The 23,306-nt window shown below is 42.9% G+C and overlaps 2 protein-coding genes and 1 non-coding gene across 4 annotated transcripts in view; 2 read left to right on the forward strand and 1 right to left on the reverse strand.

The window, feature by feature from the left end:
- Positions 1 to 186: 186 nt before the first annotated feature.
- On the reverse strand, positions 187 to 302 carry TRNAL-CAA. The gene is made up of 2 exons: positions 265 to 302; positions 187 to 232 (listed from the first exon to the last, which is right to left on the reverse strand). It is a non-coding gene; the product is annotated as a tRNA-Leu (tRNA).
- A 214-nt stretch (positions 303 to 516) lies between these two features.
- Positions 517 to 2,927, forward strand: LOC119157498 (cytochrome c oxidase subunit 7B, mitochondrial). Its single transcript, XM_037408496.1, has 3 exons — positions 517 to 654; positions 2,069 to 2,193; positions 2,726 to 2,927. The coding sequence occupies exons 1-3, from the start codon at positions 618 to 620 to the stop codon at positions 2,798 to 2,800; spliced, it is 237 nt and encodes a 78-aa protein (XP_037264393.1). The 5' UTR covers positions 517 to 617; the 3' UTR covers positions 2,801 to 2,927.
- Positions 2,928 to 3,681: 754 nt separating this feature from the next.
- Positions 3,682 to 23,306, forward strand: part of ATP7A (ATPase copper transporting alpha) — a 30,853-nt gene continuing 11,228 nt past the window's right edge. Inside the window, exons 1-12 of one of the 2 annotated variants that reach the window (XM_037407980.1) lie at positions 3,682 to 3,786; positions 12,069 to 12,205; positions 15,218 to 15,707; positions 16,424 to 17,158; positions 18,549 to 18,755; positions 19,787 to 19,950; positions 20,491 to 20,652; positions 21,247 to 21,323; positions 21,495 to 21,720; positions 22,124 to 22,357; positions 22,605 to 22,696; positions 23,113 to 23,240. In XM_037407980.1, the coding sequence (XP_037263877.1) occupies positions 12,098 to 12,205; positions 15,218 to 15,707; positions 16,424 to 17,158; positions 18,549 to 18,755; positions 19,787 to 19,950; positions 20,491 to 20,652; positions 21,247 to 21,323; positions 21,495 to 21,720; positions 22,124 to 22,357; positions 22,605 to 22,696; positions 23,113 to 23,240 (2,623 nt within the window). In that variant the 5' untranslated portion in view covers positions 3,682 to 3,786; positions 12,069 to 12,097. The remainder of the gene's footprint in view (positions 3,787 to 12,068; positions 12,206 to 15,217; positions 15,708 to 16,423; positions 17,159 to 18,548; positions 18,756 to 19,786; positions 19,951 to 20,490; positions 20,653 to 21,246; positions 21,324 to 21,494; positions 21,721 to 22,123; positions 22,358 to 22,604; positions 22,697 to 23,112; positions 23,241 to 23,306) is intronic. The other variant, XM_037407981.1, reaches the window with a different exon arrangement.

Raw genomic sequence — 23,306 nt, forward strand, 5'->3', positions numbered from 1 at the left:
GCAAAGATGTGGGTTCACTCACGCTTCGTTTTGTATTCCTCTGTTCGAGGACGCGTACACTATGGAAATTATTTCCGGCTCCGCGAGCCTCGCTGCAACTTCTACTTGCACTAAAATCTGTGGCTTTAGATGTTCGGCGCATTTATTAATTAAATTCACACGGAAAAGGAAAAAATAAAAAAGTGGTGTCAGAAGTGGGATTCGAACCCACGCCTCCATACGGAGACCAGAATACCCAACCCGCCACGGGAAGGCGCGGAACGCCTTGAGTCTGGCGCCTTAGACCACTCGGCCATCCTGACACTGTGCTTGCAATCGCCGCCGGGAGCCTCTTACTGCTGTGCCCGGGCCGCGCCGCTTTCGCCAGCCCTCCGTGGGGAGTGTAAATTGGCGGGGAGCGCCTGCCTCTTACTCTACCCCTGCCGCAGCGCTCCCCCGGCTCTGGCCCAGCCGTACCGAGACGGCCCCTTTCCCCCGCCACGGCGGCTCCGCTACCCGCAGGGCTCCGCTCGGTGGCGCAGCGCGGCGGCGACTTCCGGCGCCACCATTTTGTTTTTCACCGCTCGCCAAGGGTACCCGCGTCCTGCCGGGCCCGCCGAACCGAGCCGTTTGTCGGCATGTTCCCTGTGGCGAGGGCTGCTCTCAGCCTCACCGGTAAGCACGGGGGAGTTTGTGGGGAGTAGACGGTTTCCTCAGGGGTCTCCCGGCGGTTTCCTGCCTTCCCTGTGAGCACTGTCCCTGAACGGTCCCTGGGCTCGCTTCGTTCCCGGTGGAGGGTCGTGAGGGCGGCCGAGGGGCTGCGGGCGGCTCTCGCCGTCCTTCGTCTGCTGCTTTTGTTGTTGTTATTGTGCTTTGTTTTTCTCTGCCTCGTGTATTTCCTAGCAGCTTTTACCTGAGCTGACCTTGGGTTCCCTTCCTCGGTGCTTTTCCTCTTTGATAACTAAAGGTTCATCCAGGGCTTGTCACCTGAGGTGGCAGGGGTACTCGGTGACAGCCCTTAAGCTCAGGGCAGAGTGACCCCCTCGCTGACAGACCCCCTGGTGCCAGACCGGGCCTCTCACATCTGCTCCTGGTTCGTGAGGTGCTTAGCCCGAGGTACACACACCTAAAATAAACGTTTGGTAGATGTTCAAGCTTCTTTTTTTCTGTTTATCGACCCCTTATGCAGCCTCACAGAGCATGCTAGGGATGTAGTAGCATTATGGGTCTTGCCGTCATCTTCTCTAGTGTTTGGGTAAACGTGAACCATTGACCTGAAACTAAAAGATTGTATTTTATAATGTCTGTCTTTACACGCACATCGCTGTAAATTGCTGTTAATCAAAGCATCATCAAATGTTTTGTATGCAACTACTAAACAGCCTCGGTGTTCTGAAGCTGGTGGTTTGATTCTTCACTCTTGTCTTCTCCTTAATAAGTCTACCTTTTATATTGTATGTCATACGTTCTGTCACTAGCAGATATCCTCCTGTATTTCTTTCTCTTATTATTTACCTCATGCGAAGGCCCACAGTTATTTCCATTTCCTTCTCCAGCTCCCTCCCCTCCCTTCAAAAATCTTGAAGGAATGAGAAAGGTGTTTTACCCATACCCACTGTCTTCAACCCCTTAATTTGATGGTGAGCTTCATCCTGAAATGCTTATATTAGTTATGTGTACTGACAATAAAGGTATTTACATACGGAAATATGAAACTTTTAAGTACCAAATGAAATATTTTATTGGAGAAATAGTAGGACTCAAAAGTGTACTTGAATTTCCACACAGAGGGCCCAAAGAAAACATATTAATGACAAAAGGTAACTTGGAGGATTCTCTTACGGAGATTAGACTTCAGGAATAAATTTCTGGAGAGAAACTGGGAGAGCTGAAACAAAATGCAAGGCTTTCCATGTATCCTGTGTTTTGGAATCATTCCAAAGCTCTTTAAGTCCAAAAGATTAAATTTTTTTCAGCTTTTCTTGAAGTCTTTTACTCTTGCCTCTCTGTTGGTAGGAGATGGGGATTGTGGTTTGCATGTATATTTTGGTTGATTTCTGTACTTCTAATTCTCTTTAACATTCATTAGCTCGTGGCTTTCAGCGTACTGCCGTAAGACAAGCTCATCGCAAACATGAGCCTGACTTCCATGATAAATACGGAAACCTGGTACTCCTTGGTGGAACCGCAGTTTTTACAGCTGTCTGGGGATATGTAAGTCATTCTTTTTTTCACCACTCCATTGTGACTGTAGCTGTAAACGTGCAAACCATTACATTTCGGAAGAGCTTACTTGTTTGAAATAACTTACGTGATCAGAATTTAGGAGCTTTTTATGTAAGCAAACAGTAATGCAATAGAGATGAAGGGTGTGTTAGTTCATATACTGATTTATTACACATGTTTCTGGGTCAGTCTATTGCTCATTTTTAAAACCTAGTAGAAACACAAGTCTTTTACTGGGGATTTCTAAGCTATACACGTGGAGCTTTTAGCAGAAAAATTTCTAGGCAATAACAGTATCATGATGGGATTTTACATTACAGATTCTTTGTTCTAAAGCTAGATATTTTGAAATAGAAAATGGAAGTATTTAAGTATGAAATACAAATATTTCCACTTGCTTTATTAGAAGATGAACGAGATGTCATGTTCTAATACAAGAAATCTAAACATTAGAAATTGCTCTCTATCAGAAGGTGTCTTTGATTTCGGAGTTAATAATCCTGATTTTATCCTCCTACAGGTGTTAACACAAGCTGGAATTCAATGGGGCTTGTCACCTGTTGGCAGAATCACTCCAAAAGAATGGAGAGAGTAACAGCCTTTGCTTATAATGAACTGGTCTAAACTTTCACTGAAGAAATGATCATATAATGGCATTTGTTTCCTGATTACCACTTGTACGCGGTGGCATTCCTGCTCTAATAAACATACCTAGAAACCTGCCTGGCTCTTCTAGGTTTCATTTACATTCTGTGTCTGCTGAAGTATAAGAAGTACTGTAAAAATTCAATATAATTAAATCATGTTTTAGGTAGCCACAGTTGTTCCTGTCAAGGTCACTAATGGATAATGGACAAATCCAAAACGTGGTGGAGTTATCCAGCCAGCCAGATGCGTGTGCTTAAATGAACCTCCCGTGATCTTTGTAGTGGCAATGCATATCCCTTTACCTCTGACTTCTGTTGCACATCTAATGACAACGTTGAGATCCTGGTTTTTTCCACAGATGTATTTTTATGTCATGAATCGCTCTACAAATGTTGCTTCTCTCAGAGGCTTTTGAGAGTTGCAAAGAACTTGCTGTAGTTTTTGCATCAGAGAGAACTCCGCACAGTGTCCCAGTACTGCTGTTCACTGACACCAGAACACGACCTCTCTGATTAATTCCTGTGTAATTAAAATGTGTTAGGAAGGAGGTGGGTGTGTGTGGGCTCTGTAAACCTCCGAGGCCGTGTGAACCCCTGGAAACAAACACCTGCCCTCTGGGGCACCAGTGGGGTGTGCGATGGCCGCCTTTTGCCCCACCCCCGGTGACTAATCGCCACTCCGCTCCCGCCGGGTGCTGTTCCCGGGACGAACACGGCGGCGCGCCCGGCAGGCACGGCCGGGGACCGGGGCCCAGGGGCGGGCAGGGCTGCGCGCCCCGCCCCCTCACGGGCCCTGCCGCCGCGTCACGTGAGCGGCGGGGCGGGGCCGGGCGCGGTCACGTGGCGGGCGGGGCGGGGCCGCCCGGCGGGGCGGCTGCATGGGGCAAAGTGCCAGGCGCGACCCCGCGCCGGGAGAGCCCGCCCGGAGCCTCCGGTGAGTGCGGGCGCGGCCCGGCTTCGGCCCCGCGCCGGGGGGGTCCTTCCGTCCCGACCGCGGGGTAGACGGAGCTGCTACATGGCCCTTCGGGGCCGCCCCTGCCTGGGCCGGTGCCACGGCGTCCCCTGGGCCGGCGGGGCGGACCGCCTCTGGCGGGGGCGGGCGGCCGCGCTACGTGTCCTCTCGGCGCGGCGGGCGGGAGCGGAGGCGCCGCGCGGGAGCGGGCAGGGCCGTCGCCGGCGAGGGTCCGAGCCCAGAACGGCAGCTGCGCCCGGGCCCCCGCTCTGGCCGGCACCCCCGCTGCGGGTGTCTGGCGCTTCGGGGCGGGCGGGAAGGCGGCGGGGGCCCCCGGCGCTGGGGCAGCGCCTCCCGGGCGGCTGGGCCCTCGGCGCTCCGGAGCCCGTCGGCCTGAGGAGGGTTCCGTGGAGGGGTTCGCTGCGCTGCCGCCTCGCCCCGGGCCGGCTGCCCCCGCGCTGGGCGGGCCGGGGACTGTGCGGCGAGGCTCACCGCGGGCACCCCCCCGGGAGCTCCCTGTGCCCGGCGGTGGCTGGGTGTGCGCCCACCCGTGGGGCCGAGGGACCCTCCGCCGGTGGCGACCCCCGGCGGCAGGCTTTTAAGGCGCCTGGAGGGCAGGGACGCGGTGCCGCTCCCCGCGGGCCTGTCTGCCCCATCCTAGAGGCTTCACCGGCACCTCCGGGAGGGCTGGCTGAGCCTCTGGCCGCACGCCCCGCACAAGTGCGTTTTTCCAGTGTTTTCCTTTAAAAACACCGTGTAAATATTCTGGGAAAGGGGCAAGTAGGTCCCTGATGCTTTGGGGTGAAGCCTCAGGAACATGAGCGAGAGCAGACTCGACTGTGGCCTCTCTGTATCCACGTTTTGGAAATGGCACGTAATTATTGTTAAAGGTCCTTAAAATCTTTGTTGTGCAGCCACTAAAGATGGCATTTCTGTACTTAAACACTTGTTGAATTGTGTGTGGGGATGTAAATAGGCCAAGAAATAGTTTAATCTGTTCGGTAGTGTGGAAGCTAGTCATGTGTATTACGATGCACTGTGTGGGCACAAACATAATTTGATTAGAAATTAATAATTATAGCGTCTTTTGTTGTAGAGAAAAGACCTGAAGCTTTCTTCCTTCCCAGGTGGCGAGCCGGGAAAGTAGAAGCTGGCATTATATTATATGTCACTTACTATTTTATTCTTCTTTTCATTTGTATAATGCATTCCATGTTGTCCTGCCTTGTATTTTAAGGCTGAGCTCAAGAATGAGGAGCCCCAGTTGGCCTTAGGATGCACACATAACAAGGGTTTAAAAATTATATTCTGTTCCTAATATTTGCTGTGATTCTTGCAGGGGAATGTTCATGTTCTCCAGAAATCTGACTTAAAAAGTTAGTGGAAGGGCATGAAGAAATAAAGGGATTCATGAAGAATTTGTCTCAAGTGTTACAAAACTCTTGTTAGAAGTGAAGTAGAATGTATTTAATGTGTGGTCTTTTTTTTGTCCTCCATTTTGTACAGAAGTAAGTCCCTCAGAGCAATTTCCATAGTCTGCTGACCAAGCAAGGCTTGTTATGAGCAACATGAATTACAACCTATTCAGAGTATCACATGGCTGGCTGTCAGATATTTATTATGCATATACAATTTCTCCCTCAATGATTAAGCCTCATATAGCTAGTCATACTTGCAAATGTTTGCCAGTTAACCTAATAAAACCTTGTTCTTGCTTATTGCACCAGATCGCCTGTAACCCATTCTCCAGCACCTCTGTAAGCCCAAGGATGAGATGATGCAGCTTTTTCCTTTTGTGCTGTCCTTTACTTTTGGTCACAGGTCTTTGCAGGCTTTTAGGGACAGGTACATTTTTTCCATTTAATGTAATCAGTAAATTTATCTTTCTTCTGCCATAAATAAAGTAAGCTATAAAGTAGGAATCAGCCATTTAGAAATTTAATAATGTCCAGAGGCTGTAGTTAAATCTGACAGACTCTTTTTCTGGTGTTCGTGTGATTTTTGCCTAGCTTGGGTCTCTTTTAGGTTCAGCAGCTATAAATTCAAGATAATTATACATGGAAAACTTCGGTGGAAAGTGGTACATTTAGCCTGAAACATTGTGTGCTTCTGGGTTATGTATCTTTACTGATCCTAGAGCAGGCATGAAGCATGTTTGTGGTGCACAGAGCTTTGTTGCACTGTGATGCCAGGGTTAGCTCAGATACTGGAAGCACTGAAGTGTTTTTTGTGGGGTAGAATGAGAGTCTGGGTCTTTACCAGTGTTGTAACTTCCTCTTCACATTGCCTATATTTTCTTTTTTGGTTGGGGGGGGTGTGTGTGTGTGTGTGTGGATAGTGTGAGGTTGGGAATGACTTAACTTTGAGTTCATTAAACCTTATCTTGCTTCAGATATTTTACTTGGAGACTGTTCTTTAGCACATCAAAAAAAGAGTTTAGAGAGATGTATCTGAATTTCTCAGTCACCTTGTGCTTGATCACTGTTTAATTTTCCTTTCCATAGGAAGAATTTGCTGTTGGAAGTAGAAATGACTTTCTTTTCCTGTTGCATCATGCACTTCATGGAAACACTAGTTGCCTTTCTTCAAGAAAATGAAATGCTTGAATTTAAACTTGCACACAGGCAACCCAAGTGTTGAGCCTAAAATTGTACCTGAGAGAAAAAAACCCCAAACATATGAAGACTTATGTCTCTTCCCAGCCATGGTTTCAGTCTTAATTATCTCTTGCATTCCTCCTGTTCTGTCTCTGGGTGTTGCTCCTCCACATGAAGGCTAGTGTTTGGTTCTGCACTGTTGCAGAGCCAGATTATTTCTAGGGCTCTGCTGCTTCATTGATGGTGTTAATGTCCAAACACGGAAGTACTGCTGCTCTGTGTACTGCAAAAGAGGTGAAAGTAATGAAAGAGAATGGAAAATGGGAGTTTCTACAGGTGTTAAGCAGTAAATACTACAGCAGAGAATACAAAAGGTTTTACAAAGTTTGTTCAAAGACAAAGCTCTTTGTAAGATGAACCCACTTTATTTGATACTCCAAAACAGCAGTAGCTGAATTGAAGCCCTTTGGTTTCTTGTATTCTAAATACATAGCTGTTAGTTTAAATGGGACGGCTCCCATTTGTTTGCATTATCAAATCCAAAACTCTTCACTAATTGATGGTTAAGGTGTTTTATAGGTGGGGCAATGCATTGGTTAAGAATAAAGCCATTATTCTTCTCTGAAACAATGTATGATCCATAACTTAGCATATCACTTAAAAGAGTACACCGGTGATAACGTTGAATTACAAATTATTCATTAGCAGTCATTTGCCTTGCAGTCGGTGGTAATAATTGAGCTCTTCAGTGTCAGCTTATAAAACGTATGTTGCCGCCTAGAAAGCCTTTTAGATGTTGCAGAAGTTCTACATTTGTTGATTGTTTCAGCTGCATCCTGCCAGAAAATAACTGTCCCTTGTACAGTGAGGTTCTCTTTTGAGCTAATGCGTGTATATATACACACAAGTGCATATATATATGCTTTGCTTTTTTATTTCTATTTTGTTCACAAAAAAAAGTGGGAGAAAAGACAAACAGATATGTGGTGGTGGATGGCAAGAATGAGGAAACAGGGTGTTCCAAGTTCAAGCCATGGCTGTAGTATGCATGGATTACTATACAGCCTCATGCAGATCTTTTGACTTCTGCATCCATTTTCATGTGAACTTAGTAAAATATTAACACATACAAGGGGAACTAGGATTAAATTGTCAGTATTTGTACATCTACTCATAATTTATTGGTGTAACATATTTTTCAGGCTGCTTAGTCATGAGTTTTTCTTAATTTAACGTTGTCAGAAGGAGGAAATGATGACAAAAGTATTTCTTCTGCTTTTCAGCCAAAGTATTTCTACCAGGAAGTACTCGTAAGGAAGGTAGAGCGTTAGAAATTAAATAGAATATAACAAGGTAGAATACTGTCTCAGATGTGAGCATGTATTAGCTTTTAAATTCAACTTTTTGTCCTGGGCATCTTGTAAGGGGAGGAAAATGCGTGTGTGCGTGGTTAACAGTCCCAGAGTATGAACTGTATCCTTTCTGCTGAGAACGAGAACTCCTTAAAGCATCAGGAGCACTGGAAATCCAGACAGCTGGGTCTGCAGAGCTCTACAGCCGTACAGAAAACTGAGATTGTGAATGTGCCATTTCTTGATTCAGTGTCGATGATACCGTGCAACTGATGTGAAGAGGCAGTATTGCTTACAGATGGCTCACCTTCTACCTGTAGATACGGACACATCTCATTTTTTTAGAGAACAGCCTGTTTTTAAAAATGGCGTGAAAACTGTTAACTACTTGCAACAAAGCAAAGAAAAATCCTTGCTTGTTGTCCTCCCCACCAACAGAGAGCTGTTTATATCCTATAGATCCAGTAGCATTTCTTAATTAAAAGTCAGAGAACAAAAAGCAGAGACAGTTTGATCCAACGTATTAATTCTGTGATGGAAATTCTGGGTTTGGTCTTAATACTTTGGGGCCTTGAAGGGTAGGAAGAAAATAATTCCTTTACTGTAATGCCTTTATGATTTTTGCATGTTTTAATTACAGTCTCTTCCAGGAAAGAATTTATTCTACTGTGTTTATACAATTCCTAACAGCATGGGGTCTTAGGAGACCAGTCTTTAAAAATAGCCACCAACCCAACAAAGAAAAAACTTCTTGGTGCAGTGGAACGGTTGAAGCTTGATTGCTTTTGATTTATTATTTAAATCCAAACACAAATATAAAACATACAGAAACAAAAATAGCAGGTGATGTATTTTATTTTAAAGGAAAGATTGTGTCTGTATGAAGCATACACTTGAAATGTAAACGGGACATTCTATTGATATAGTAGGATTCTGGCATCATTTGTAAGTGCTCCTGAACTACTGCAATCAGAGTATTTTCTTGTACTTCTGTAAATATCATCCATCATATCTGAAGTCACTTTACAAGCTGTGTTTAGCTAATTAGTCCAGTTAGGCAGAATAACTCTAATAATTCCTGTTTCTCTTTCCACATGCTACTTTTTCAGTAGGAAAACATGAGGCTGTGTAAAAAAATTGTGGTGGTGATTGTATGTGAAATGAACAGCAGAAGAGCAAGGAAACATGCTGAGAAAATGGAGGAAACACTTTGTCCATTTCAAATGACAGTCATAGTAGATGTTAAAAAAAGTATAATGTCATTTTTGCATATATAAGAAATTAATTTTGTAATGCATTGGCGAGCATTCAGTAGCAGTGCTGATGGCTGCTGTAATGACCTCAGTAGTACCAGTTCACCGTATTACGTGCATGGCTGCTGTTAGCTTGACATACTACTTAAAGAAAAGACTTAAACGCTGTATCCTAGTTTCTTGTAACAGTGGATATTATTGTGCTGTAGTTTGAGTCTCAAACCAAAGACCAAGCAAGATAGCCGGGAACTCGGCGGGCTTTCTCAGACCTGCGTACAGCTGTGCCCCAAGCCTCATCCAAGGCAACACCTTACTAACCTTTGATTATTTTAGATAGACCTCACCGTAAAAGTATTACCTTTAATTTATTGGGTTTTTTTCAAAATATGGTAGCAGTACAGTTGTCAAGACAGTTCAAGTTGATCATGCACCTGAAATGCTTTTAAATTCACTTCTAGCCAAACCTTACTAGAGGACAGATCGTCTATGACAGACTGTTGTGTCCCATTTTCTTTGGTTCTGTGTGTCTGGTTGTGCTCACAAAAAACACTATAAGTCAAGTACTTTTTGAAACTTTATTCATACTTCAGCCTTGTGGGAATATTCATTGCTTCCTGACTGTGGAGTTAGAATCCTGTCTTTGTTCTGTATGGACTGAGCGTTCCTTACAGGAGAACAGAGGTAATCCATAAGGATCACATTCAATATGATGACATGAAAGCATGTGTTTTCTTGGGTAGCTTTATAGGGGTTTTGAAAATATCTTGTACCTCTGAGTGTGCCAGATAAGCCTGTGAGAGAACTTACCATACAAAGTTTGCTTAAAATAAACTCTTCTGCTGCCCCGTAATTCTCTTGCGTGTCGGGTGACAGTTCTGTATTTCTGTGATGTGTGAATGTTTACATATAAATATTTGCATGTGTGTTTCTCATGACTTGGATCTCTTAAGAATAAGCAAAAAGTGAGATCTGAGATAACTCTTCAGGTAGAGTTGCCTTATTTCTGCTCTTAGCAGGGATGAGTTGCCGTTAGTGTTTTCTGCTGCCTATAGCATAACGTGGTGCCGCCTGCAGCAATAGGAACTTACTGTCACTGTTCTGTCTTCTGAGGTGGCAGCACCCCCTTAGTCCAGCCGGTGCCAGTGGTAATGCCATGTTCTTGGCCAGCCTCAGTAATAATTAAAGCTCTCGTGGCCTGAGGGCCCCGCTTTGTGGGAGCCCCTTCCTCTGTCTCCTGGCATGGAGACCACATCGTGCCGCAGTGTCCTGCTGCAGCGTCCTGCGTGTGCCCACACCTGCATCCAGACACAGGACGAAGCTTTTGATTCTGATTCCACAGCCACCAGCAGCCTCCAGTTGTGCTTGCAGCCCTTGTGCTTCCCAACTTCATCCATAAGGGGGGTGGAAGGATGAGATGTTAGCACTTTATGGTGTGTTCAGAGTAAATACTTGATGCCTTTCAGGAAAGTCGGATGTTGCAGGTTGTTCAAGGTTCTGATCAGATTTAAATCCCCATGGGATGCTGCTCAGACTCTCCACGTGTCAGTGAAAAAGGTTCCTAAGTTGTTGCATGCATGTGTTCAGAGTCCTTATGGCTATGAGATTTCCTTCGTGCATGGTGAACATTCCTGTCTCTAGCCGTGCTTACCGTTAACGTGCGCTAATTCTTATATTTACTGTGTAATTCTTGAACAAAACTCTTGCTGCCTGTCAGAATATGAAGGTTCGTGCCACAGTTTAGATGAATTAGCTGATCGTTTGAGGAACTTAGGAGATGCATTAGGAAAAGAAATATTTAAAATCAACTTCTTGGACTATTTTTCATGTTGTGTATGTAGTTCAACTTTTTCTTTCTTTTTCTGACCTATAAACTATAGTTACATTCTGCCAGAGGTTAGTGGCTGACAGAAATTTGCAGTGTGTTCCTGGCTCTTCAGATAAAATGCAGCTGAAGAGAAATACGTGTGTGATCCACTGGAAACTTTACTAATTCAGAGGTTTATGGTGTCTTCTCATTGATTAAGCTTCAGCATTTAGCTTTGTGCATCGGTGAAGTAAACCTGTCTGTATGATGAAACATCCTTGTATTCTTACATGTCTGAAAGTGAAACCAGAGGCTTTCAGACCTTCTGTAATGGAACAGTTCTGAAATGTCACCAAATTAATTTTATTAAACTTTGTTAACGTAATTTAGTTTTCCAAGATAAGTCCCCAGGGTAAAAAAACCCAACAAGTTAAGCATGTGCTTAACTTCAGCTGTTCAATTGATCATCAAGATTAGCTGTTGCTTCCACTGCAGCTGAACATTAAGCATTTATCTCTGATCATTTTCCCCAGTCACTAATCTCTCTGTCATTGGAAAAACTAATGTGCATTTTCAAAAGGTTAAAAAAAAAAATCTGAAAATCACTTTTGCCCTCTTTTTCCCCTCTGTTACTTAACAGTTTATATATTGGAAATGGGTAGTCCTTTGCATTAGCCATTATTTCTACAAATTAGTTTCATCTAGGTTCACTCATGTTTTTCTGGTGGGTTTTTTTGAGCAAAACTAATAGTGTTCATCTTCAGAGGAGCAGAAATTAGAATTTTCTGAATGAGATTGGGAAAAGGCTTGATTTCCTTCATAGGATGAATTTCAGTATAGCTCATTGTTGCCAGCATAGGATAATATGAGATATAAATGTGGAAAAACGTGATTGTCACCTGTGCCCCTGTGGCTTGCAGGCTGTCCTCTCATTGTAGCATCCCAGAGCTGGAGTGTGTCTCGTTCTCACTGCTCCCTGTAGCTTCGTCTCACACACCAGTGAATCGCAACTTTGTGCATGCAATTAAATGATCCCTCTTGTAACACAAATGGAATAATAAGTGTTCAAACACTTTCCCTTTTGAAGATTCATAGGAATAAATACCTAAAGTTCTCCTTCCTGTTAAACTTTGCTCAGATTTTGACATCTACTACAGTTACGTGTGGCTAAGTACATAATCTGTTAAATCCCAGTTTTAGTTTAAATCTTTGTGAAAAGATTGAAGAACAAGTGTCTTTATTGCTTTTTGGCCAACAGCAATGAGAAGACTTGAGTAGAATTTCACAATGGAGGCAAAATCCATAGTCATCGGCGTGGAGGGCATGACGTGCAATTCCTGCGTTCAAACCATTGAACAGCATGTCGGGAAGATGAATGGTATCCATAATGTTAAAGTAAGTAACACGATTTCTTACAAAGCTTTGCTCTTCTATGAGAAACCGTGATAAAGTATGCACCAAGGGGGGAAAATACGTGGCGAGAGTATATTCTGTACGTTTCGTGGGAAGCTGATGTTAGAAGTGCTTTAGGGTATTTCTGGTATAAGAGAAAAACAAGTGCTTCACTGCAGTGGGAGCTAAGTCTTTCTCTGTTACTCTTAAGTAATTACCTGCTTTACTTCACAATACTGAATTTATTATAATGAGAAAAAAGAAGAAAAAAAAGGGTGAGAACAGGAAATTTTTAAATAAGAGAGCGCAAGCACCCTAGAACTTAACACTGGTGAAAAAAGCAAGCTGTCCTTGTCCCTTCCACCGACTAAACGTCAGGATTTGCTCACAGGCCTTTTCTTTCAAACTGACAGTGCACAGGGGTCGCTTGCAGGGGTTCAACAGTATTTGTGGGCTTGAGGGGTTCAGTTAATCATGTGGTAGTTGACCCACCATGAAAAATAGAGCTGTTTTGTTGTGGTTCGTGAAGTAAGAGTAGCAGGTAACCCAGGGGACAAAGCAAAGTCTGGCTAGCGCTTCCAAGCGTGGGAAATTTCCTTTCTTTTGTACGGGTTATGGGGAAGTGGGAGAAAGAGCAACAGAACTCGTGTTGAACGGTTAACAGAGCTACTTGTTTGCCCTTAACCCAAACTTCCTTGACTTGACTTCATTGTAAGTAGTTTGGTTGTTTTTTTCTTAGCTCAGAGGAGATACCAATAGGTTTTTGTTAGTGTTTTTTCTTTTGTGGGCAGAATACTGGACTGTAGGCTATGCCAGGGTGAGCTGGTTATTCCTACACAATACATTTTTACAGTAGTTTTGATAATGGAAACAGTTTAAAGGCTGGGAGATTCCTCTTAGTTTTATGGCTTAATTTGTACTGGAAAGAACAGTCCTACCAACAGCAGCGACACAAAATTGTGAAGTTTACTTAGTATCTCTGGTCTGAAATCATACTGTAACGTTCCGTCGTGGTTGATTTTACTCTAAAGAAAATAATACCTTCCTGGTTTCATCAAAACATAATTACTATTTTAGTGGCTATGTCTTGGATGAACACTGGCCTTCCAGAGTAGGGTACACTGTCTTAATGTGGGGGGCCATGTGGTTGTTACCCTAGGTGATTTTGAGGGGCGCACTGCGGGGCACCATTCTGTACGGAGGCAAGCGCTGCACTGCTTAGTGCAGTTTCCTTTTGCCTGAAGTGGGTGTACGTGTACACACGTGGAAATCTGGGTGAACAGCACCGATATTTACAAGGTGCATCATTTTTCATCTTCCTCCAACTGGAATGGAGCTTTAACGTGATGCAAGGCTATCCACGCCCTCGCCCCAGAACCCTGGCTCACCGGACAGACCGCTTCAGAAACAGGGATGCCGCCGTTAACATCTGTGGCGTGATACGGTCAGATAGCTCACTAGGTATCTGCAGGTGTGACGTCAAACGAAGGCTAAAAGCAGCCTGTGAAATAATATCCCAAAATAACCTGACTTAAGAACCCTGCCTTTCTGGCTTGTTCTAGCAAAAGATTTAATCTCGTCAGCCTTGCATTTTTATTTTTTCAGCTAATTTCTGAGAATATACAGATGACTTGTGCCAGGAGAAGGAGTAGAGATTCATACTTTAATTTGATTGAAGACAGTGTGCATCCCATAGCATATTTTACGTAAGGAACGAAGCAGGTTTTTAAAAGGACAGTATTAAGAGTTTGTATTTAGTTTTTAAGGTAAATATTCCAAAGCTGAATACCACTTCTAAAACTACTCTTGGCAAGAACCTAGTCTGCATAGAACAGGACTATAAGAAGCTTTGAGGTCTTATTTAGTAGTTATCGTCATTACAGCATCAGAACTTCAGTTTAGCCAGATCATTTGTTTCAGAAAACCTCTGAGAATGGTGACAGAGGGTTTTGTTCAGAATTCCGAATTAGGTCGGTAAGGGAGATGCATGCTAGGTGAGTGATACAGACACATAGAGCTGCATTTAGGTTATTTTGCCTCCAACTGCAATGAAACCAATAAATGTCCATGTTCCTAATTATGCCAAAGCCCATAATCGGAATAAAAATGAAGAAAGGTTGTTCTTAACATGATTTAAATGTTCTAATTTAATCATGACTGTGGTCTTCAGGTTGTAACTTTGCCCAGAGCAAAGATAGAATTGAGTGATAACGTGCTGGGCCTCTGGCAGGCATCCTGGCTTCCCTTTTGGAAACTGCAATAATTGTGTTTGATATATCATCAGTTGGGAGCAAATTAAATTGAGGGTATTTGTAGCATTTGAGGTGAAAGGCTAGTACCAAATCAGGACATCTCTGAATCACCAAAATGGAAAAAAAGAGGAAAACCAGTGGCTTTAATGTTTCTCATATGTCAAATTTTGAAAGTGAATTTGTTCCATGAAGTCTGATGAGCTTTATTGCTCGTAGCAAGTTAACAGCCTGTGCCTAAGATGCCTAGAAATACTGGACTCCTTTCACTGCTACTTAAATCTGTGGGTTTTTTCAGAGTGTTTTCTTCCATCCTTGTAGCCTAAGGGTAATTACTGCTAACTGCAGAATTGTACATGTGATTAGCAGTGTTTCCGTGGGCTGTTTTGCTTTCAGGGTTGAATTGTGTTAGTCATAATTTAAGAGAGTTTGGGTCTGGAAGTTTCATTAACTGCGTTGACGCTGTCTGGACATCATAAGTAAAAGTGGCCAGACTTGCAAAGGGTCCTGAAACTTGGGGGTTCGGTGGGGAAATCTGCTTTTTCTAGCCATGTGGTACAGATGAGCACAAGATACTTTATGGTGGCTGTTGCTGTGGCTTTATTCTTCAAGGTGAGTAGTGATAGACAAAATTATACTGGACAGGTATTACTAATATATGCAAGTAAAAGCTGTTTCTAGTTTCATGCAGGGTATTAATTCTCATCTCATCTCTTAGTATTGCATTTTGCTAAATTGTTTTGGTTGTGTTTTTTTCCCTTGCAAGGTATCTCTAGAGGATAAGAATGCAGTCATCATTTATGACTCAAAATTGCAGACTCCAGCAACGCTGCAGGAAGCAATATATGACATGGGATTTGATGCTACATTAGCTGATTCAAACCCACAACCTGTTTTACCTGACACTATTTTTCTTACAATTCCTACTCAGTCAGCTCTAACGTCTAAACAGATTTGTAGTACGCTACGAAAGAACAAAGGTATCGTGGATGTTAAAATGTCCTCCGATCAAAAAATCGCAGTGGTGACTTTCATTTCTTCCATTGTCAATGGCAAGCAGATTAGCCAAATGGTCCCAGGAGTAGAGTTGAGTCTCTCTGCACCAGAGGTAACGCCTGGAACTTGTGAAGATTCCAGCTGGTCTCATGCGAGCAATGTTGTGCTGCGCCTGAAAGTAGACGGGATGACCTGTCATTCCTGCACCAGCACCATTGAGGGGAAAATCGGCAAATTGCAAGGAATTCAGCGGATTAAAGGTAAAACCGTAGTGTATTTTTGTGTAAATTGAAGCTGACCGTGCTGTTCTTTGATGGCATTGTGAAGGTTTCTTGGGTTTAGATTTGACAGCTTAGTGTGACAGTTACTCTTTGCAGTACCAGGTATTTGGTTACGTGTTTAATTTGGCCCAAATTGTGGTGAGGCTGTTGCTGTTATGCATGACAGTGTTCAGTGATTGCTATGTAATATTTTGGTAGGGAGCCTGGAGTAGTCATGCTCCATAATTTTACTAGATGTCTTGTTTGTTTGTTTTGTAATTATTATTAGTTTATATTTTCTGTTCAATTTGAAATTAATGTTAGCTTATATGTGATTGTATCTAAAAGGCAAGACAAAATTATCTGTATAATAAAAATAGCTTTGGCATAAATGTATTGCCACAGACCCCTGATAAAAGGATACATTTAGTAAGAAATGGTGATGCCATTTGTGAAAGTCCTGGGGAAGGCAAAAAATTGGGGAAAAGAGGAGTTGAAAATTGTCGTAGTGCTGGACAAAAAATGGTGGAAGAGCTAAATTGTTTGATATTTACCAAACCAACTAAATCTCCTTGGCATTGCAGTTACATTTCTGACCATTTAAAGTGTTCTTGGAAAGCTTTGACAAGACCTGTTGCTCTTAGCGACATAATAAGCAGCGTGCTTATTATGCTTAGGGCAGTAATGCACACGTATTTTTATTGATTAATTTTCAGTGTCCTTGGACAATCAGGAAGCTGTTGTTGTCTACCAGCCTCATCTAATCACAGCAGAAGAAATAAAACATCAAATTGAAGCGGCAGGTTTCACAGCAGCTTTCAAAAAGCAGCCTAGACCCCTCAAGCTCAGTGCTGTCGACCTGGAGAGGTTGAGGAATGCTCAGACCAAAGGCTCCGAGTCAGCACTGAAACACAACTCGAATGTGAATGAGACAAAGACAGTTGCCTTCAGAGTTGATGGGATGCACTGCAGTTCGTGTGTCCTCAATATTCAGAGCGCCATATCAGCACTTCCATCAGTAACAAGTGTAGTTGTCTCATTAGAGAAGAAATCTGCAACTATAAACTATAACCCAAACTTAATTAGCGTTGAAGTCCTGAGAAGAGCCATAGAGGCAGTATCTCCAGAGACATTTAAAGTCAGCCTTCCCGATGAATATGAAAATGTAACTCTTTTCCCTACCCTGGTGTCTCCGCTGAAGTCTCCTCATCCAGCTTTGAAGGATGCTGGCCAGCCACTTACTCAAGTTGTTGTGATAAACATTGAGGGAATGACTTGCAACTCCTGTGTGCAGTCTGTTGAGGGAGTGATAGCCCAAAAGGCAGGTGTGAGGTCTGTTCACGTCTCTCTCACAAATCGTAATGGGACTATAGAATATGACCCTCTGCAAACAAGCCCAGAAGACTTGCTATCCTCAATAGAGGATATGGGATTTGATGCGTCTTTATCAGGTAATGACATATTAAGCTTCTAAATTTAACAGGATTGTACGGTTCTGTTTAGGATTTGGTACCACCTGAGATGAAATGTAGCAGTTGACATATACTTGCCAAGAGAGCTTTATATCTTCGCTGTCAATGAAATAATTAAATATACATGCGGTTCCTTTAATACATCAGATGAATTAAAAATAATTGAAATATGTCAGGTAAATACTGATGTTTGAATGGTGCTCCACTTTGCTACTGTGTAGTAGTCATGGCATGAATATGGAGCCAGAGCTTTGCTAGCAGTGAAGAATGCTGCAGGATGCTGTGCTGAAGTTTCTTCCGTAGCAAATTATCACAGACGTGGCTCCTGCGAAGCACCTAGTGAAGGGATATTTAGCCAGGTTCAGGCATGACTGAGGAGTGACAAGAATCTGAAGAGTGTGGATATAACTGAGGAAGTTAAAACAATGCTGTCGTGACATAACCCTGGTAGGTGGCTGAAGGCCACCCAGCCACTTGCTGTCCCCCCCCATGGTGCGATGGGGAAGAGAAAGGTAAAAGAGTGAGAACTTGTGGATTGATACAAAGGTGCTTTAATAGGTAAAGAAAAAGTTGCATGTGCAAGCAAAACAAGCAATTAATTCATTACTTCACATCGGCAGACAGATGTCGAGGAAAGCAGGGTTTCATCATGCATAACAGTCACTTGGGAAGACAAATGCTGTCACTCCAAACATATCCCCCCTTTCCTCCTGCCTCCCTCAGCCTCTGTTGTGAGCATGACATCGTATGATGCGGAATATCCCTTGGGGCAGTTAGTGTCAGCTGTCCCGGCAACTCCATTTCTTGATTCAGTAAGATTAAATTTTGAAAAATACAGTACATGAGCTATTATTTGGCAACATAATAGAAGTGGTCAGGTGCTCCCTTCTAATTCCTTTCGTACTGTTCCTGCATAAACATCTCCTGAATTGCTGTAAGGAGCAGTTGTCTGTAGCTTGAGAGCGCTTCTCTAAGGTCAAAACCCTGCTGACTTTGCTTACGAAACGGGCACGCACTTACAAATTCAGCTTTGTGCCCCAGGGAAAGTCAGTAAAAGTGTGTGTAAAACCCAGGTTGCAATGCAGAGGTTTAGCTTACAACCTATGGAAGAGGGCAAAGGGTGTACAATAGAGAAAAGATAATGCAGAAAGGCAAAAGGAAAAATAGTATCAAAACAGTCAGTGAGTTGATCAGTGGCCCAACCCTTTGTCTTGGTCTCTGTTGCTGACTCTTAGTTGACAGACGGATGGATGAGCCTGGTTGACAAGGCTTATACAATTACTGGGTTTTGGTCTACATTTCCAGCAGCGTGTATCTGTGGCACTGCAGTGGCCGTTCACAGTGTCGTGACTTGCCATCTCCTTTTCAGCGAAGGCAGAGCTGCCTGTGGCCGTGGGGCAGCCCTGGCCCGAAGCGCAGCTGGAGTCTCATGGGACCGAGCTCCCCCCCGCAGTGTCACCAGCCCACCTTGCTGGGCAAGAGACAAAGACTATATCAAAGTGCTACGTCCAAGTCACAGGAATGACGTGTGCCTCGTGTGTAGCCAACATAGAGAGAAATTTGAGAAGAGAAGACGGTAAGCTGGATGTCAGTGTTATCTCTTAAATTTGTGTTTCTTTTAAATAATCCATCTAGCTTTTGTGCAGCATTTTTAATGAGTGGGCTGTCAAGGGAAGTACCGTTGCTGGTGCGTTTCATGGGTGGGATCATAGTCTACTCACTGTTTGCTCATAGGATGCAAACAGTGTTGTTCTTGCTGGTTTGTGGATGTGTGGCCAGAGGCTGCCTTTGCAAAAGCAGGAGCTGGAGTGCTCCAGAGAGAATTTAAGGATCAAATTCAGATCCTTTAGAAACTAAAAATAATCTTTTTCTATGGGAGGGATGTGCCCAGGCCTGCAACTTAAACGCAGAAGCATATGTGCCTGCGTTGGGAAGGGAGCTGTTAGAGAGGGACAGCGTTTATATGGATTAAAGACACGTAAGTTAACCTTAGCTCGGCGAGTCAGGACAGCTATCTCTACCTTCTGTCAGCGTGATGGTTATATTTGCAGGAACAAATAGCTGCATGACCATGATGTAATAAAGAGTCATTAATGTAGACTGTTTAATTACTGTAATGAAAGTGGATGTGTTCCAGGTTAACCTGGAATTTAATTTTTTTCATCCTAGAAAATGGGTTAACAGAAATCCTTTTCACTTAACGTACAGTAGGATTGCACGTTGGTAGATCTGCCCTTTCTCATGGGTGGTGTTGTCCCTTGAAGAAAAGGCTTTTGGAAATGGTTAACGCAGATCAAAAAAATAGGCAAAACTGTATTTCAGAAGAACTTTTTTAGAGTAAAAACAGGTCATATAGCATAGTTTGACCATCTGTAATGAGACTGTTAAAAGCATGCAACGCATGGAGTAATACTTTCATCTGTCACATCTACACTTAGGTGCTGTTGTTGCAATGTTGTTTGTATCTTCCAAAAATGATGACTTTTTATATGCACCTACAATACGGTAGCTTTCTCAATTTCAATAAATTGCTATTGTGCCATCAGGTTACCATAAACGCAGTGTTCCACTCAAACGTGATCTGCCATTCACATTTTTGTTTTCTAGGAATACATTCAATACTTGTTGCCCTAATGGCAGGAAAGGCAGAAGTAAGGTATAATCCTGCTGTCATACATCCTTCAGCTATTGCAGAGCTCATACGGGAACTGGGATTTGGAGCTACCGTGATGGAAAACTGTGGGGAAGGAGATGGAATTCTGGAACTTGTTGTAAGCTAGTAATTAAAACCAGCCACCCCTGTCTTTATTACTTTTATCTATTGAATGTGTTTGTGTAAGCATCCACTTCCTAAAAGTGTTCATCACATAATAGAGCTCAATTTACAAAAAACAAAGTTTAAGACTACACCAAGTATGTATCACAAACTGTATCATGCCGTACAAACTGTGCTGGCTCACTACTACACTTAAGTTGGAGGAATATTCCTGTGAGTTTTTTGTTTACTTTGCCAATTGCAGGAATTTCCTTTTTTTTTTTTTTTTTTTGTTTGTAGGTGAATCTAGCACAATGCACCCCAGCTCTGAGCCCGACGAGCCAGCAGAGGTTTAGCAGAGCTTAATAACCTCGTCTCTCTGCTATGCTTCCTCTGTAGTGCTGTCATCCTTAACTAGAGAGCTCCATCTCACTGCTTTAAACCCCAGAAATACGCAATAAGCAATTCAGGATAGTCATAAATGCTTTTTCTTTTCCTACTTTTTAAGGTGCATAACCTGTGGTTTTGGTAACAGGAGTGAGCCTTTGTTTTACAGGTGAGAGGAATGACTTGCGCTTCTTGTGTACACAAAATAGAATCCACCCTCATGAAGACTAACGGTGTTTTATACTGCTCAGTAGCTCTTGCAACCAACAAAGCACATGTTAAGTACGATCCTGAGGTTATAGGTCCTCGAGATGTTATACAAGTAATAAAGGTAAGTGTCATGAAGGCACCGAGTCTTGTAAAATGTCCAGTGTCCTTTGAAGAGTTACATACCCCAGAAACAGAAGGCAAGACTATTAAAGGGAAATATCTGTGTCTCTTCCTCCCTCTGCTATCTCTTAACGCAGGTTTCTGCAGATACTATGTTCTCAAAAGCAATGCTCTATCCTGACTTGGTCTAAGGTTTTAAGTAGAAATACTAGGAGAGCCAGGCTGTGGTAGAGTTGAAGATACCAGCTATGTGTTTGTCGAAAAATGAAGCACATCCATGGGTGCTGTAGCAGGAGAGAGGTGAAATAAGTTTCTTGGCTTTCTCCCTCGATTTCTCCACTTCCATGCTTCAGGAGTAACCACCTTGGAAAGCCACATCTTAGAATAGCATTTTAATGTTCTAGACAGATTGGTTTCTACGTCAAATTGCTTTTCTCTCTTTGCACTGAAAAATAGTGATAGTCAAATCAGAAATGTTAATTAAGTAAATCATATGTAAGGCTGGCACCATCAGTCGTCTGGCAATAACTTTATATGAGACCAAAGTGTCCTTAAAAATTGGCTGTTCTCTTTATTGTTATGCTTTTTTCTTTAGGATTTGGGTTTCACTACTTCGTTAGTCAAAAAAGATAGATCTGCTAGTCATCTAGATCACAAACAGGAGATAAGGCAGTAAGTATTCCTGAACGTATTTAGATTTTATAAACATCTCAATTCTTCTGCTTCCATCAACAGTAAAGTTAGGATTAATTTTTTTGTGACTGTGCAGACTTATTAGCACTAGACTGCAAAACAGTTGTGTGTTTTTTCTTTTTTTTTTTTTTTTTTTTTTCCAAATCTGAGGTGGAAAAGGTCGTTTGTTGTGAGTCTCGTTTTCTGCATTCCTGTCATGGGGCTGATGATTTACATGATGGTTATGGACAGTCAGCTTTCAGATGCTCGTGCACATCACAACATGAGCAGCGAGGAAATGGAGGCCCTTCACTCCTCGATGGTCCTGGAACACCAGCTCCTGCCAGGACTCTCTGTTATGAATTTTCTATCGTTTTTACTCTGTGTCCCTGTACAGGTAAGTGGGAAGATGACAACTCCTGGTTTGTTGGGCTTAAACACTCAAAATGGGAGGTGATGAAGAAATTAAATTTGAAAAGCGACTCTAATTCTGCTGATCGAAAATGTGTTTGAGGGCGCTGTGGACCGTGCTGAGTGGGCGTAGGGGTGCTGGGCAGCATCGGAGGCAGCCTGCCTGGCTGGCGAGCACGGGGAGGAGCTGGTGGACCTGTGTGGGGCCGGGAACACCGGAGAGTACTGCGGTAGCGATCCCAGCCCTTGACTAGAGCTGGGATTTTGTTGGGGAAGAGGTGGGGAAGGCAGAGAAGGCAAATAAAACCGGCGTCTCCCTCTCTGACAGTAACACCGCTGTGGCGTGTTACAGACACGTGTATAAAACGCGACGGACGCTCTCGTTGCAGATATTTGGAGGCTGGCACTTCTACATACAGGCGTACAGAGCTCTGAAGCACAGAACTGCGAATATGGATGTGCTCATTGTTTTGGCAACCTCCATTGCGTTCGTCTACTCATTTGTTATCCTTCTAGTTGCAATGGCTGAGAAAGCAAAAGTAAACCCCGTAACGTTCTTCGACACACCTCCTATGCTGTTCGTGTTCATCTCCCTGGGCCGGTGGCTGGAGCATGTTGCGAAGGTAAGGCAAATAGGTGCCGTTTCGGAATGTTGTGTATCTTTCAAACAAAAGCTTTGTTAGGTTCTTTTAACCTTTGTTGCAAAATAATGTTCAGTAACCAAACTATTAAAATGTGAAATTACTTAATATAATCTGTTTGCAGAAAGTGTTTTCTTAATAGGGTAAATTGCAACATACGCAGTTGTCATTTACCCAGCCATTTTTTTTCAATAGCATAGTCAGAAAAATATAAAAATTATTATTCTAGGGTAAAACATCAGAAGCGCTGGCAAGACTAATTTCATTACAAGCTACTGAAGCTACTATTGTTACCTTGGGCCCTGATAACGTTCTTTTAAGGTATCTTGCTTTGTCGTTTTTCTCTGTTTTTTCCTTTTTTGTTGTTAATACGCATAATTAACAGACAAATGTTACCATTCTATAGAAATATGAAGCAAATAACTGCAGATTTGCTGGCAGATTTGCCAGATATAAATGTTAAAATGCAGAAAATTAACGCTGCTGTGATTTGTATTACTGGAATATTGCTAACTTTTGCTGAACTAAGAAAATTAGTTGATTTGCTCAACTGGAAAGTAAATAAAATGATGATAAAGTAATCGTAGTGCTCATTATAAAGGGCTTTCTTCTGACCATTTCTGTATACATTAATGATGTCAACCAGTGGGATGATGTTTTGTGTGTAGTGACAGCTGCTTTTGCCTGGGAAACTTCAGTTGTAACAGCCTCTTATTAACAACACTACTTTGTTCTAGTGAAGAGCAAGTCGATGTGGAGCTGGTTCAACGAGGTGACATTGTCAGAGTGATCCCAGGAGGCAAATTCCCAGTGGACGGTCGTGTTATTGAAGGACACTCTATGGTAGATGAATCTCTTATCACAGGTGAGCACTTGCTTTTTGCTACTGTAAAAATGTTTTTCTTTTCCTTTAAACAAATCTGAAGAAGAG

Source organism: Falco rusticolus, chromosome 14 (assembly GCF_015220075.1).
Source record: "Falco rusticolus isolate bFalRus1 chromosome 14, bFalRus1.pri, whole genome shotgun sequence".
Lineage (NCBI taxonomy): Eukaryota > Metazoa > Chordata > Aves > Falconiformes > Falconidae > Falco > Falco rusticolus.

Coding starts and splice junctions, on each gene's coding strand:
- LOC119157498 (XM_037408496.1), top strand. CDS start 618: ATGTTCCCTGTGGCGAGGGCTGCTCTCAGCCTCACCG. Junction 655..2,068: donor GGCTGCTCTCAGCCTCACCG/GTAAGCACGGGG, acceptor AACATTCATTAG/CTCGTGGCTTTCAGCGTACT. Junction 2,194..2,725: donor TTACAGCTGTCTGGGGATAT/GTAAGTCATTCT, acceptor ATCCTCCTACAG/GTGTTAACACAAGCTGGAAT.